Source organism: Plasmodium sp. gorilla clade G2 (genome assembly GCF_900097015.1).
Source record: "Plasmodium sp. gorilla clade G2 genome assembly, chromosome: 6".
Taxonomy (NCBI): Eukaryota; Apicomplexa; class Aconoidasida; order Haemosporida; family Plasmodiidae; genus Plasmodium; species Plasmodium adleri (nom. inval.).
Genome location: NC_041698.1, coordinates 25,739 through 42,500, shown reverse-complemented (window position 1 = coordinate 42,500; position 16,762 = coordinate 25,739). Strand labels below are relative to the sequence as shown.

The 16,762-nt window shown below is 17.5% G+C and overlaps 6 protein-coding genes across 6 annotated transcripts in view; 3 read left to right on the top strand and 3 right to left on the bottom strand.

Annotated features, from left to right (window-relative positions):
- The window catches only part of PADL01_0601100 (conserved Plasmodium protein, unknown function), a gene marked incomplete at both ends in the record, with an annotated part of 1,641 nt that extends 1,397 nt beyond the window's left edge, over positions 1–244 (bottom strand). Inside the window, one exon of the mRNA XM_028680730.1 lies at positions 1–244. This exon is cut by the window's left edge and continues 1,397 nt beyond it. Coding sequence (XP_028537178.1) covers positions 1–244 — 244 coding nt within the window.
- Positions 245–2,573: 2,329 nt separating this feature from the next.
- On the top strand, positions 2,574–4,135 carry PADL01_0601000 (conserved Plasmodium protein, unknown function; the record flags this gene model as incomplete). The annotated part of the gene is made up of 2 exons (XM_028680729.1): positions 2,574–3,544; positions 3,697–4,135. 2 exons carry the CDS (start codon positions 2,574–2,576, stop codon positions 4,133–4,135), a joined length of 1,410 nt encoding a protein of 469 aa, XP_028537177.1.
- A 567-nt stretch (positions 4,136–4,702) lies between these two features.
- On the bottom strand, positions 4,703–6,616 carry PADL01_0600900 (JmjC domain containing protein; the record flags this gene model as incomplete). Its single annotated transcript, XM_028680728.1, has 1 exon — positions 4,703–6,616. One exon carries the CDS (start codon positions 6,614–6,616, stop codon positions 4,703–4,705), a length of 1,914 nt encoding a protein of 637 aa, XP_028537176.1.
- Positions 6,617–7,416: 800 nt separating this feature from the next.
- On the top strand, positions 7,417–8,742 carry PADL01_0600800 (conserved Plasmodium protein, unknown function; the record flags this gene model as incomplete). The annotated part of the gene is made up of 1 exon (XM_028680727.1): positions 7,417–8,742. The coding sequence occupies one exon, from the start codon at positions 7,417–7,419 to the stop codon at positions 8,740–8,742; it is 1,326 nt and encodes a 441-aa protein (XP_028537175.1).
- A 2,093-nt stretch (positions 8,743–10,835) lies between these two features.
- PADL01_0600700 (conserved Plasmodium protein, unknown function) lies at positions 10,836–15,104 on the top strand (the record flags this gene model as incomplete). Its single annotated transcript, XM_028680725.1, has 5 exons — positions 10,836–13,257; positions 13,418–13,770; positions 13,882–14,145; positions 14,254–14,732; positions 14,915–15,104. 5 exons carry the CDS (start codon positions 10,836–10,838, stop codon positions 15,102–15,104), a joined length of 3,708 nt encoding a protein of 1,235 aa, XP_028537174.1.
- Positions 15,105–15,445: 341 nt separating this feature from the next.
- On the bottom strand, positions 15,446–16,519 carry PADL01_0600600 (geranylgeranyltransferase, putative; the record flags this gene model as incomplete). The annotated part of the gene is made up of 1 exon (XM_028680724.1): positions 15,446–16,519. The coding sequence occupies one exon, from the start codon at positions 16,517–16,519 to the stop codon at positions 15,446–15,448; it is 1,074 nt and encodes a 357-aa protein (XP_028537173.1).
- Between the last annotated feature and the right edge of the window lie 243 nt (positions 16,520–16,762).

The window sequence follows — 16,762 nt, the reverse complement described above, 5'->3', positions numbered from 1 at the left end:
ATTTCTTTGTTATATTAAATACTAGATCGATTCTCTTTTTTTTTTTGAAAAATATATATTTTCGATTTATAACTAATCTAAATCTATCAATTGATAAATTAAAAAGCAAGTTAATTAGAAGATAAAAAAAGGCACTTGCATTTTTTTCTAATATCTTCCTCTCATATTTATTAAGAAATTCCTTAATTTTTATCCTTTTGTTTATTATATTATTGCCTATGTGGATAATATAATTCGATGTCATTATAACGGCAAGCACGAACACAAAAAAGTATGATAAGGAAGAGTACACGTAAATACACACATATATAAATTAATATATATATAAATATAAATATATATTATATATTATATATATGTATATGCATATATTTATATTGTAAAATGTTTTTTTTAAACACAAGAAAAAAAAAAAAAAATATACATATATATATATATATATATATTATTTATTAGACACACATTAATAATATATTTTCCATATACTTCATTAAAAAAATAAAAAAAAAATGAAGAAAAATTATAAGAAAACAAATAAATAAATATATGTGATAAAAATGTAAATTAAGTGTGCTAATTAATGTATACATATATAATAAATAAATATATATAAATATATATATATATATATATAGACAATGGCAATTGTTACTTTTTTTTAATTCTAAATTGATATGCATACATTAAAAAAAGAAAATAAAAATAATAAATATTATATATTATATATATGAAAACGAATAACGGTAGTAAATTGTTTTTTTTTAAATTGTTTATTATTTTAATTTTTCCTTATATATATATATATATATATATATCATATTATGATATATAATTTAATGCATCGTTCATATTGTGCCACGTAAAGACTATTTTTCTACATATAAAAAAATATATATATGCAAATGTAATAAATTTATATTTATAATATAGCTTATGCATAATAATAAATATATTTCTTTTTCTTTTTTATTATGATTACATATACATATATTTTATAACATATTAAATATTATCATATATATAATATGTATGTATAAAAATTTATATTTTCTTCATAATATTTTCATATTATCTATGTATATACTTATTTTTTAATTATAAATATATGTAAATATAACTTTTATTTTATTTCTTTTTTTTTTTTTTTTAATTATTCATTTGTTGTAAGAAGTTAATATAACAGAATTTTTTATTTCTTTCACTTATTATATATAACTTCTTTTTCTTTTTTTTTTGTTATTATTTTAATCTTTTTTTAATTTTAAATTTTTTGCATTCGTAAAAACACAAAAAAAAAAAAAAAAATGTACAAATTAAAAAAAATGAAAAGAAATAATAATAAATAAGGAATAAAATAAAAATATGTAAATAAATTAGAAAAAAAGGTTATGTTTATAATCAAAAGATTGGATCAAAAAATTAACAAATAAAATAATAAAAATAATTAAAAAAAGAAATAACGAAAAAACAATATTGAATGAAATAGTTTCACTTGTTATCTAAATTTTTATATATTTATATGTTTCTTTTTTTTTTTTTATATATAATATAACAGTATATTATAAATTTATAATTATACATATATAATAATAAAAGAAAAAAAAATTCAAAAAGAAATATCTGTATGTATATATAATATGTATATTATATAATATAATTATGTATGCATAAAATAAAGTATATATTATATATATACATATAATATATATAATATATATATAATATATACATAATATATAAATAATATATCTTATATATGGTTATTTATAAACAAACGAAAAAGTATATATATACATATATATTATATTATAAACATTTTTTTTTTTTTTATATATTTTTTTATTTTAGGTATTATATATAAATAATTATATATGTATATATAAAATATGTGTTTTTTTTTTTTTTTTTTATTTTATTAAGTTTAAATTTGTTCACATATAATATATCTATGTTTGCATATTAACATATAATATTTAAACAGGCGTAGATAAAAAAATTGTCCATTTTAAAATATTTAAATTAAAAAATAAAAAAAATATATAAACTATAAAGGCAATATTATTTTTTTGTAAAAAGAAAATTCTGGATATATTTGTCATCTATATAAATATATAAGTGGAGGTTATTAAATTTTATAATTATTAAATAAATAACCAACACTATAATTTATATATTATTTTTTTTCATCAAATATTAAATAAATAAATATATATATATATATATGTAGCATATATATATGTATTTGTTCCTTTTGAAACCAATGTGATATGTTTTATATTTAATATAACCAGAATTAGCACTTAATTTTTTTTTTTTTTTAATTTTTGAAGTATTGTTTTTGTATTTATCATAAAAATATAAATATATATATATGTATATTATATATATATGCACATATATTTATGTGAATGTTTTTGTATGTACATTTATATTTATGTTTATAAGGTCTTTTTTTTTTTTTTTTTTTTTCATGAGCATTTATATTTTGATATGATTAATCTTTGTAATAAGGATGAATATATTAAAGTAATATAAAGGAAATAATAACAAATGATTAATAAGAATTTTATATAATGTTACGATTGTCTAATTCGTTTCATACGGGTTCATCGACTGCTTCTAAGAAATGTCAAGGGGGGAAAAAAATAAAAAACAAAGGATATGTAGGGAAAAGAGACAAAGAATATAAAGATGAAAATAAAGATGAAACAAATAATAATAATAATAATAAGAATGAAGAAAGAAATGTATGCGAAAATGGAAATATAAATGAGTCAGATTATTTTAATACTAATAATAAAGATGAATGTTATAAAATTTATGATAAGAGTAATACTTATGATGATTACATTTGTGATGATTATAATATAAATAATTATAATAGTTCATATATTGAACACTTTAATAATTCGTTAAATAAAGAAAATAATATATTATACAAAAAAAAAAAGAATTATTTTAATGTTAATAGACCAAGTGTAATTAAAAAAAAAATGACATGTAATGAAGAAAAGGAAATGAAGAATATATCTGTGCCCTTATATAATTATAAAACAAAAGAGATGAATGAATTATCATTTGATATTTCTAATTTGAATATATCTCCTATGAATAGGAAATATATTAATAAGAAAACTAGTTTGAAGAGTATATGTACAAATAATAATAAAAGAAATATATTAATTGATGATCTGAAAACAATAAAAAGTGAAATAGTAGAATTAAGAAATGATAATAATACATGTAATGAAAAATTTGTTAAAGATTTGGTTATGTATTCATTTAGTAACTCAGTTCAAATGGATTTAAAAAAAGAAGACATGTTAATACAATATGAAAAATATAAAAATAATAAGAAAGAAAAGAAACGAAAACATAATAAAATTTATAGAATGAAATATAAAATATTTAAAAAAAGTGTATTATATTCAAATTATTATGGTCCAGATATTATACATATGTTTAATCAAACGAAATTAAATCTGAGTTTTTATCAAAGGGAAATTGATGATTTCTTGAATGTTATAAGGAATTTACAAAATATGTAATATGAAAAATGTGATATAAGTGTATATAATATGTATATTATATATATATATATATATATATATATATATTTATTTATTTATATTTATGTGTGCTTATGTATTGTTTAATTATTTCATGTTTTTATTTTTTTTTATTTACCTCTTGCAGAGTTCTAATAGAAAGGGAAAAATATAACGAACTTAAAGAAGTGTTGAAATATACCACTGAAGAAATAGAAAAAGAGAACAATAAATTATATGAAGAATTAAATACATATAAACAAAAATATAATAAATTAAAAGGTTATATATCAAATATTGGATATGGAAATTTATTTAATCTAAAGTATAATGATGATAAAAATATTAAATATAATAATAATAATAATAAAGAAAAGAGTTATATGGATTTGGGAAATTTATATGATAATGAATATAATGAAGATAATTATGATAGTATAGATATGGATAAACAAGTGGAGAAAGAATATGATTATGTGATAGTTAATAAAAATTTCAATATAGGAAATGATCATTGTAATAATAAATATATGAATAGATCTAGGAATAGTAAAAATTCTTCTTTATTAAATTATCTAGATTTTTAAAAGGATATATATAATATATATATATATATATATATTATAATGTATGAACACGAATTAAAAATATAATTGTATATATTTAAATAAAAAAAGTATATTTATTAATATCTATTTGTATTTGTTTATTTATTCATTTATTTGTATTTATTTATTTATTTGTCTAACCATACATCAATTATGTAGTTAATTTTTTTTTTTTTTTTTTTTTTAGTTATTATATCACTGTTTAATGTTTCATATATGTTTATTTGTTTTATTTTAAAAAAAACTTTTGAAGTACCTTGAATCATTTGTATAAAAAAAAGAAAAAGGGCATGATATAATTTTTTACAGAAAAAATATGCATTATTAATATATATTAAAATGATTAAGAAAAAAAAAAAAAATATTAATTCCTTTTATTATTTTTTTTTTTTTTCCTTTTTAATTTAAAAAAAAGGGTGTCATAACAAATGATGGTTATATATATAAAGATATAAGATCATTGCAATGTTGCAGATGAATCATATTTGATAATATATATATATATATATATATATATACAATTAAATATATATGAAAATTTTACATTTATATATAATCTTCATCTAAGTTCGCGTAAAGAAAACCCTTAATTTTTTGTATATAAAAATTTTTATATTTTGGATTCATATGTAATAATGGTTCTATTTCCTTTTGAATTTTTTTAAAAATTTGATTGGCTACATTTATATCTTGATTTCCATATAAATCCTTTTTATTAAAAATCATAGCCTCGTTTTTGTTTCTAAAAAAATAATTGATACTTATATTTAATTTGGTGTCTATACATGTTCTATTTTGCGAATGATTATATATATCTTTCTCTACATTTATAGGATAATTATTTTTGTTTATAATATCTTCCTTAAAAATGATACCTTTTGAAGTATTATTTATAACTTTGTTATTACTATCTGTGTTGTTGTTTATATTATATTTACTTTGTAAATAATATGAAGGATTTTCTAAGTGATTATAATGTTCTATTAATTCGTCTTCATTAATCAAGAAATTATCACTATTATTTTTATTTTGATTATTATAGTAATCATTTTTTTTTAGATATATCTTATTTTGTTTTTTATTATAAATGTGTGATATTTTATTTATTTTTTTTTTAATTTGATTGTTTCCTATGAATTTAAATTTAGAATATCCATAAGAAAAAAGGCGTATATATTTTTTCCTTTCATTTAAGGTTGCTTTTATATGTTTATTTTTTAATTTTATTTTACTTTTTTTTTTTTTTTTCTTTTTAATAAAACAGAATTGATGAATTTGTTTGTATTTTCTTTTGATATATGTATGTGGTGGCATGTTGTAAACATAATGTAACCACAAGGAAGGAATAAATAAAATATCTCCTTCATATAAATCTGCTACATAAGAATATTTACATAATATTTTCTTAATGGATTTTTCTCTTTTATTTAATTTTTTTTTTGTTAAAATATGAAATAAGTTATAAGAAGAAGACGAATCAAGGATATTAAAATATTGAATATATTTTGGTGGTATTAATAAAATTTTTTTTCTTCCTTTTATTTGTATTAAAAAATTATCTGGTATATCATAATGTAACCATATGAACAAATTCGTTTGTCCGATTCTTAATATGGAGGAAAAGAAATTAAAAAGATGGTAAGGAGGATATATAGCTTGTGGTAAAAAAAAATTATCTTTAATAAAGGAGTTCATCTTTTTAATATTTGAAACATCTTTAAATTGGTTTACTCCAAGAGATCTATAATAATAATAATTCAAATTTTTATTATTATAATAATTATTATTATCGATAGAATACACATGAGTATTATTATATACATTATTTATTGAATCCTTTTTTTCATTATGATAATCATGCTTTTTATATAAAGATGTCCTCAAAACATCAGATAAATAATTTTCATTTTTTTTCTCCATAATGTCATTTATATTACTATTATATGAAGAAATATTTGTGTGTTTTATTTTCTTATTTTTTTTTTTAAATTTTATATAGATTTTGTCTTTTGAAAAATGTATTTTAAAAGTTTCCTTTTTATCATCCTCTTTTGAAATCAACTCAATAAATTCTTTTAGCGTAGATAATGTATAACGAAAATTTTTATCTACATTGTTTAAGAATTTAGAATGACCTACATGTATACTTACCTTTGTATCTCCTATATGTTTAATAATATTTGTACTGTTGAATATATTTATACATTGCCCTATCTTATCTTGTAATTTTGATATAATAAGTGGTTGCTTCTTTTCATAATAAAAATTATAAAAATAATCAGATGATATATCGTTTGATAGGTTTGATACCTGAGGTACTTTTTTTATATGATATTTGTTTATAACCTCTTCGTATGTCCTGGCTGTTTTTATTTCATCTCTTGATATTTTTTTTATTTTACGTTTTATCCATTTTGAGTACTCTTCAAAGTGTTTCTCTTCATTTTTTGATCTTAACATTTTATAATAAATAATATAACATCATAAGGATAAACAAAAATAAAATAATATATAAAAAAAAATAAATATATATATTATATATATGGATAAATTCTTTTAAATATTTACATTATTTTTTTTTTATTTTATTTTATCATCATATATAAATATTATTATATATATAATATAATTATATGTAGTATTTTAATTTTTAATATTTGGTGACATATATCACTGTTAAAAATATAGAACGTATTATATTTAAATAAAAGAATGTTTGTAATATGTTTTATAGGACATTTTAAAAAAAATTTATATATGAACAGTATTTATAGATGCATAATTAAATATATATATAAAATATATGTTTTAGTTTTTATATTGAAAAATACTATAGCTATATATTATATATATATATGCATATTTATTAAGTACTAATTATATTATCCACCTCTAAATGATATTATATACATATAAAATATACATTTTGTATGATATAATATTATTTTTTTTTTTGTTTTAATTTTTACATTTGTCAAGAAGGAAAATTTTAATGTTGTTATAATTTAATAGTGCTATACAAAAGAATAAGTCTATTTGTATATTTCTAGTTTACAATAATATATCATAAAAAATAAAAAGATCAACCATATATATAATTATATGTACATATTTTTTGTTCTTGTTTTTATTTTGTAGTAAATGTTAACATATATATATATATATATATATGAGAAAAAAAAAAAAAAAATATACACAGATAAACTTGCGTTTCTCTCAATTATAATAAATATGACATTCTTTTAAAAGATATATATAAAATGAATTACTTTAAAGAAGATACGGAATTTTTAAGAGATCTAAAAGGAATAGACAAGGAGGGATGCTTTGAAAATTTTATGTTATGGAATAATGATGAAGAAAAGGGAAAAGAAAAAATTATAAATGTGGAAAGATATGTGGAAGGGGAAAAATATATGGATGGGGAAAAACATACTAATGATAACATTTTAATAGATCATGTAAAGGAGAAGGAAGGGAACTTTTTCTTTCGAATTAATAGAATACAAAAGAATAAAAATAAAAAATTGACTGACATAATTGTTTTAAAAAATATTCTAAATGTATATTTTTTATTTGATAAAAATAATCAAGGGTTTATAGATAATATATATACGTGCCATTTAATACAAAAGATATATGAAAATAATACTGAATTTATTTTGAAAAATATAAAATTGATTGAATATATAAAGGATAGGAAACATGTGAATAATAAAAAGATTACGAATGTATTACATAAGAATAAGGAAAATCATATGGATAATATAAAAGATGAAATAAAAGAAAAAAATGAATATACAAAACAGTTTGCTCATTTTCTTCTTTGTTTATTAATGGATATATCAACATTTCAGATTGATGGAAATTTTATGTTTTTAAAAAAAAAACATTTCATTGATATAATAAATCATTTTATACAAACAAATAGAATAACATATAACAATAATAATAATAAGTGTAATAATATATATGAATGTTTTAAATATCCTAGGAATATTATAACAAAATTTTATGATTATATTTATTATATAAAAGAAAAAGAAGATGAAAAGAAAAAAATTATATTTGAAAAAAAGAAAAGGATGAAATCATTAGAAAGAAATGACATCTTATTTAATGAAAAAATAGTAAATGCTAATTTGAATACACATATACATTATTTCAAACAAATAAAAAATGAAAAATTAAAAATATTAAAAAATAAGTTAAACAAAAATGAAATGAATGAATGTTCTTTTTCACCTCAAATAAATATATATAAAAAATTAAGAAAAAAAAATTATGATACAATAGATTTGTATGATCAAATAATATATAATTATAACGATGAAGAAAAAGGAAAAAAAAATATATTTGTTCAATCTAAAAATATAACATATGATATAGATACATCTATTGAAAGAGAGTTAGTATCAACTAGTAAAAATATGTTTAATTATTCTAATATATTGTTTGATAATATGAGTTATGACGAAAAAGGTGAGAATGCTAATTCTGGGGTTGCCTTAAAATATATAATCCATCAAGGTTATAACAAACCTAAGAAAATCAGGTGGCAAGATACTTTAAGATGTAAAAAATGATAATATTATCAAAGAAAGATATTTAATAAATAATAATATAATGAAATATATATATATATATATATATAATGTGATTGAAGGAAAATATATGGGGAATGTCTTAATGGGAGAGGAAAAAAAAAGAAAAATATATCAACGTAATTGTTTATTATTACTATTATATATATATATATATATATATATATATATATATTTATTTATTTATTTAAATTTATAGTGTATACCTTTTTAAATTTTATTTAAAATATTTTTTTTTTTTGGTTCTTTTTTTTTTTGTTTAACAGTTATATAGTATTATATTATTATTATCAAAATAAAAAATAGAAAAAAAAAGTCCATTAATTACATTTTTCTTCATATAGTTTATATATTTTAAAAAATGATATTTTACATTGTAAATGAATAAACCATCAAAATGTATTATGTGGAAAAATATATCATGCGAGAGTGATAATAAAACATATATATTTGTGTGTATAATCCTTCTTTTTAATGTTTAAAAAATATTCTATTCCTCGAAATATATATAAGTTTTCAATAAATTAATAAAAAAAACAAATAACCAATCATATCTATATATATTTTTCCTGGTTTAATTGTTCTTTTATATTACATAGACATATAAATATATATATATATATATAATATTTACAATGAAAATATAATTAACCATGTTTTTGTTGAAACCATTTGATATATTATACGTATATAAAGGATTATTTGAAATTATAATATTACAAAAAAAAAAAAAAAACAAGAAACAACAATAATATAATATTATTATATATATATATAAACCTGTGTTTAAAAAAGAATTATAATATAATAATAAAACATTTTAATATATTATCTGCATATTTAAAATATTTGCTTCCTATATTTTATTATTATTATTTTATTTTTTTTTTTAATATATTTATATTTAATATATATGAATAATAATTATATATTTTTTTCATATTTTTTAACCTTTTAAAAGAATGTAGAAATAAGAAGAAATCTTACAAAGGAACATAAAAAAATATGATAAAATAATATAAAATAAAAGAAATATTTGATTATATAATAATACATATATTATTATATATATATTTATATATATAATTTTAAACAAATTGTATACAAAGTATATATTTTTTTTCTGATGTTTTCCTCTATAAAATAATGAATACTATACATAGGTATTAAAAAATAATAATATATAATAATATTTACCTTTAGAAGTAAGTACTGTATCAGTTATAATATACGATATAAAATAAATATATATATAAATATATAATATATTATATAATTTTTATTTGTTTTTTTTTTTTTTAATATATATTTATTTATTATATATATGAGAATCATATTTATATATGTTTTTCTTTTTTTTTTTTTTTTTTTTTTTTTGCTTTTATATTTGTTCCTTTATTTTTATTTCTATTTTAACTTATTAATTATATTTTTTTCCATATATATATTATTATATTATATTATATAAAATAAATATGTATATATTAATATAAAAATAATATAACAATATATATCATGGGAGTAAATATTTATTATATGCCTTATAAAAATATTCACATGATATTTTAATATATATATATTGTGTTATAATATAATGAAATTAGTTTATAAACATTATATATTAAGAATTATATATTTTTAAGTGACGGCATATAAATATAAAAAGAGTAATATATATATATATATTATAATGTATTTAAAGGAAATATAAGAATTTATGTGACACAAAAAAAAAAAATAAGAAATATATATATACATATATATATATATATATTATATATATATGTTGATTTATGTTTATTTATATATTATTTATTATGATATACTTATTTTTCCAATAAGCCTTTTATAAATTTATAAAAGCGGGTATTTTGTTGATTGGTGATATGTATATATTTTATATATATATTGAAAAATACTATTCTTTTATCAAATCAGCATTATACTTTTTTTTTTCTTTTTTTTTTATAAAAAGATATAAAAAAAAAAAAATTTATTTTTTATTTATTAAATTTATATATTTTTTTTTAATTTAGTAATAAATACATTTATAAATTTTTAAGAAATAAAGAAAAATGAATGAAAAAAATAAAGATGGACAAGATGAAAAAAATAATAATAAAGAAAATACGTCTATGAATGTGAAGAATGGAAATAATATATATCAGAATAAAAATGACATGAATAATTATATATATAATAATAATATAAATATTAGTGGTAATGCTAATAGTGGTTATTTAAATTATCATGGAATTTATAATAATAATAATAGTAATAATATGAATCATTTTAATAATATGAATGATATAAATAATAATAGATATTATGTTTCAAATAAAGGTAGTGTTGTATCTACTTATCAAAATAATAATAGTTATTATCATAATAATAAAAGTGATAGTTATTACAAAAGTGTAAATTATAATACAGATAATATAAATTATATGAATATGTATAATAATAAATCTAATATTAATAGTAGTAGTATAAATAATGTTAATTCTTCTAGTAGTCATATAAAAGATGAAGATGGTAAATCATCTTCTATAAGTAATAATGATTTATCATATTATATAAATAATAATAATGATAGTTATGTAGAATTATATATTAATAAAGTTAAAGAGATATATTATTTTCATGTTTTTTATCATTATATAAAATTAGGTTTCCCAGAAAAGGAGGCTGCTATTGAATCGAAGAAATATATTTTTATAACATTAAGTAGATATTTTTTATTAGTTAAGAATGCTATATTATCATCACCTGAATCAATAAAACAAATAAATAATTGTGTGTCATCTAATTTGATATATTATCAACAAAAGACGAATTTACAAGAATTTTTATTACAACAACAATCAGGCATACAAAATGTGAATACACAAAAAATTAATATATATGAACAAATGAATTTAAGTAATTTAAATATAGCTAATTTGAATATACCTTTAAATGATTCAGGTGAATTGGTTGATTTATCAAAAGTAAAAACAGACGATTTGAAAAGTAGAGAAAATATAAAAGATAATAATATGAACATATCAAATAATAATAATAGCAATAATAGTAATTTTCCAAGACATATTAATAATAACACATTTAATAGTAATATAAACCCTTCATCTATTCTTACAGATAATATTCAAAATGAAAAACAAAATAATAATTACTATAATATCAAACCTGAAAAAATTAATGATATGATTGATTCTATTGAAGAAATGAAAAAACTTAATAGTAATAAAAAAGAAAGAAAAACCTTTTCTGATTTTCCACCTCAACAATTCATGCAAAATAAAAATGATTCCAAAGAAAACATGAATGATGATCCTAAAAAGAAAATAAGTTTTACATTAAATAAATCAAAGAATAAAATATTCCAAACATATAATCGTTATTTAAATAATAAAAATAATAAATCCATAAGTGATGCAGTTAGTGAAGTCAGTGATTTGAGTGATGATAATAAAAATGAGAAAGGAAAAGAAAAGGTTATAAATAATTTTGCTAATGATTTGTCAAATCAAAATAATATCAATAATATAAATCATATTGGTAATATGAATAATTATAGAAATGATTATAATAACATGCATATGAATAATACTCAAAATAATAAAGATGATATAAATAATAATGATGTTATAATGAATTATAGGGAATCTATAAATAATCATTTGAATGTAAATAATAAATATAATTATAATAACAAACAAAATAATAATAATATGGATAATAATATGAATAATAATGTGAATAATTCAATGGAAAATAATACATATGGATTATATAAATATACCAAAGAAGATAATATGAGTAGAAATAGTATGAACAATATTGGTGGTATTTTTAGTATGAATTACGGAAATAATAATAATAATAATAATAATAATAATAATAACATTTACGATGGTAATATTTCAAATAGTAATAATACTGGTGATATTTATGATAATAAGAAATTCTTTCATATGAAGAATAATTATATAGATGAAGGAAATACGATGAAATATAGAAAAAATGATCAAGATGATATGAGTAATTGTTATCCATATGATAATAATAAATATAAAGAAAAAAGTAATAAATTAGGTGAAGACGATTTAGAATATAATTCAGATAATTATGATAAAGATGATTATTCCGATGAAGATGATAATTATCTTTATAATAATAAAGATATGGATAATAGAAATAAACAAAATATTAATAAAATGAGTAAATTATCGGATATACCATTTTTTACAAATAATAATGATTCAAACGTTAAATGTGATAATTTAAAAACATATATAAAAAATTTAAATGATCATTTTAAAGAACAATGTAATAAAAATAAAGAATTCGCAAAGTGCTTAAGAAATTTTATATCAAAAATATATACATTGAAGAGAAAAAAAATTATAAGATCTCCATTCTGGTTAAATAATGTGATGCCAACTGAAGAAGATGTAATGGGGATGGACATATATTTCTTTTCCCACCAAAAAAGTAATATATGCTTAAATGTTTCATATATATATATATATATATATATATATATATATATATATATATATGGAAATATGTCTTTATGTTATTATATGTTATTATGTTTTATTTTATATTATTATTTATTATTTTGTTCATTTTATTTTATATTTTCCATTAGGAACGAAAAGACGCATGGGTAATAGCATCGATTTAGATAGTGACATGATTGCAGGTATTTTAAGTGACAAAAAAATGAAATTAAGTCAAGAAGAAATTGAAAAGAGAGAAAGAAGAAGAGAGAAATGTTTTGATCTTAATAGAAATAAGAAAAATAATTTGATTGAAAATTCATTTTATATTGATACAAATGGTGAATGTATAGAAAGAGGAAATGAAGATTTACGAAATCTTGAAAGGCTTATGGACAAATATAATTTTGCTAGTTGTTATAAGAATAAAGATTTTGTTGGAGAATGTAGAAATATTCAAAAGTTTTTCTTTAGATTAACATCACTTCCGGAAAGAAAAAATGTAAATATAAAATGTATATATTTTACATTATTAATAATATGTATATATATATATATATATATATGTATTTATTTATTTATTTATTTATTTATTTAATTTTAATTTTTTTAGGTAAGAAGTTTTTCTGTTTTGAAGTGCACCTATGCATATATACTTTATAAATATAACATGGATAAAAATTATAAATATATAAATGAACAGTTTAGATCGTTGAGACAAGATTTGAATATCCAAAATATATTTCATGATGATGTTGTAAATATATATGAAACGAATATCAGAATATGCATAGTAAATAATGATTTATTTCAATTTTTGCAATGTATTAATAAATTGTTTGAATTATACCAGCGACTTAATATAACAAAATCGAAGGTAAAATATATGTGTAAATATGTAATAAATAAATATATATATATATATATATATATATGTATATATGTACATATGTGCATGTATGTATCTTTTTATTTATTTTGATAGGTTGAGTTTTTGTGCTATAAGCTTATTTACATGACATTGCAAAATATGCATCAGGAATTTCTTATAGAATATTTAGCTTTAAGTGATGAAGAAAAAAATCACGAAAATATACAGTTATGTTATTATTTAAATGAATGTATAAAAAACAAAATGTACTTAATAAATATAAATATGGTATCACCATTAGATGATGAACAGAATCATGAATATATATATTATAGAATATTTGTGAACAATCATATATTACAATATTTACCTATATTAATGTCATTAAATGAAAATGTTGATCTTAATGTAAATATGGATTCTCTTACATCATTTGTAAAAAGTCATGGTGAAATGAATAATTTAGAAAATATTGAAAAAGATAAATGTAATATAGAAAATAGTAATCAAATTAGAATGCCATATTTAACTAATTATTTGATTGTTTTATTTTTGCCCAAATATAGATTATTGGCTCTTATAAATATTTGCAAGTAAGTTTAAAAATGATATAATATAATATAATATAATGTATAGTGTTATTTTTTATAATTATAGTAATTTTTTAAGGGTGCTTGTGGAAGCGAATACATGAATATATGCATATGCGCGTGTAATAATATATATATATATATATATATATATATATATATATTTATATTTTATTTTTGTTTAGGACCAGCATAAAGGTAAATATATCCACGTTAACAAAATTATTAAATTTTGAAAATGATGAAAAGTGTTTAACATTTTTAAATGAAGTAAATACAATTATTAGCAATAATGAAGTGTTGAGTAAATCGTCCCTAGTAAATCTTATGAAGTCACCTCTTTTGAAGAATAAATATATCAACCATATAAGATAGGGACAAGTATCTTTGATTACATACATATAAATATATTATATGAGGGGTGAAATTGAATAATTGCATGAATATATATTTTTTTTTATTACACTCCAAATATATATATATATATATATATATATATTTACTTATTTATTTACTATTTATGTATTTTTTTTTTTTTTGTTTTTATAAGACTTATAATTTTTATATAAGTTTTAATTATAATTTACGTTAAGAGTAAATATTTTTTGTTTTAACTTTATTATAACAGGTTAATTTTTTATAATCTTATTGAAAATCAAAAAAGGATAATATATATATATATATATATATTTATTTATTTATTTATTTTATTTCTATTAAATTATGTCTATGTCGTGGTAGGGCAAATTTCTCCTCTTAACCGTATGAACAGGAATTGCATATACCGGGTGCATTTGTTGCAGTGTATATTTTTTTTCCGACTGGTTGAGATTATCTATCAAACTTAAAGCTGCTAATCCAAAAAAGGTATGGCATATGTCTGGAAGGCAATCAGGGTTATCACTTATCCCCCCTTTTTCAATATCTTGACAAAGAAGAATATAATTTTTTAAAGCATTTTTATTAATCCAATTATATTTTTTTAAAACAATAAGTGTAGAGAAAATCCACCAAGAGTAGCAAGTGTCTGTTAATTTTTCAGCCCTTCCATTAAAACCTCCATTAGTAGTTTGTCTAAGACTTAGCCAATGAGCTAATTTATTTTCATTAATTAAATATAATTTTTGTATTAAGAATAAGGTTGCAATACAGCAAAAAACACTAGCTGCATGTGGTTCATTTCCACTTACCCATGAAAATCCATTTTCACATATAGCATAATTTGTTAATAAATATGACGATATTTTATCTACACAAACTAAATTAATTTTGTTTAATATGGTTAAACAACTAACTGCACTGTAAACAAATCTTGTATCAACTTCTCCCCATATATCTCCTTTAAAGGAGCCATCTTCATTAAATAAGGTTAGTATATAATTGCATGTATTTTCTCGTATAGTTTTAGAATATACATTGTAATTATTATCATTTGTATTATTTATATCATGGTGATTATTTACTTTATCCATATGTTCATTAATCTTGTCAAAAGAATAATTCAATAAAAGTAATGATAATATAGCATGATGTGTAGAAACAATATGAGAATCATAATTTATATTATTTCCAAAACCACCATCCACATTTTGACATTTTAAAATAAAATTTATGAACTCATCTTTTTTCTCTATTGTATGTGATAAAATTTTACATGAACAAAGGAAATAAAAAACTCCACACATTTTTAGAGTTTCATTAAATATTAGTTCTTCTGCATTTTTTATTGTTGTATAAGATTCCAAATATTGGATATGCTTCTTTTGTACAAATTCGATATCCTTGGTCATTTTATATATACTACAGTGATTCTACATAAATACATACATATATATATATATGAATAAATGTTTTAAAAAAATAGATAAATTAAAAAGGATAAAAGATACTAATAATTAATTATGTTAATAATATATATTTTTTTCTTCATTGTTGTAGATTTTAATTTTTAATATTAAGTATTATATATATATATAATAAATAAATTATATCTATTATAATAACCATCATAAATTCATAATATATATAAATAT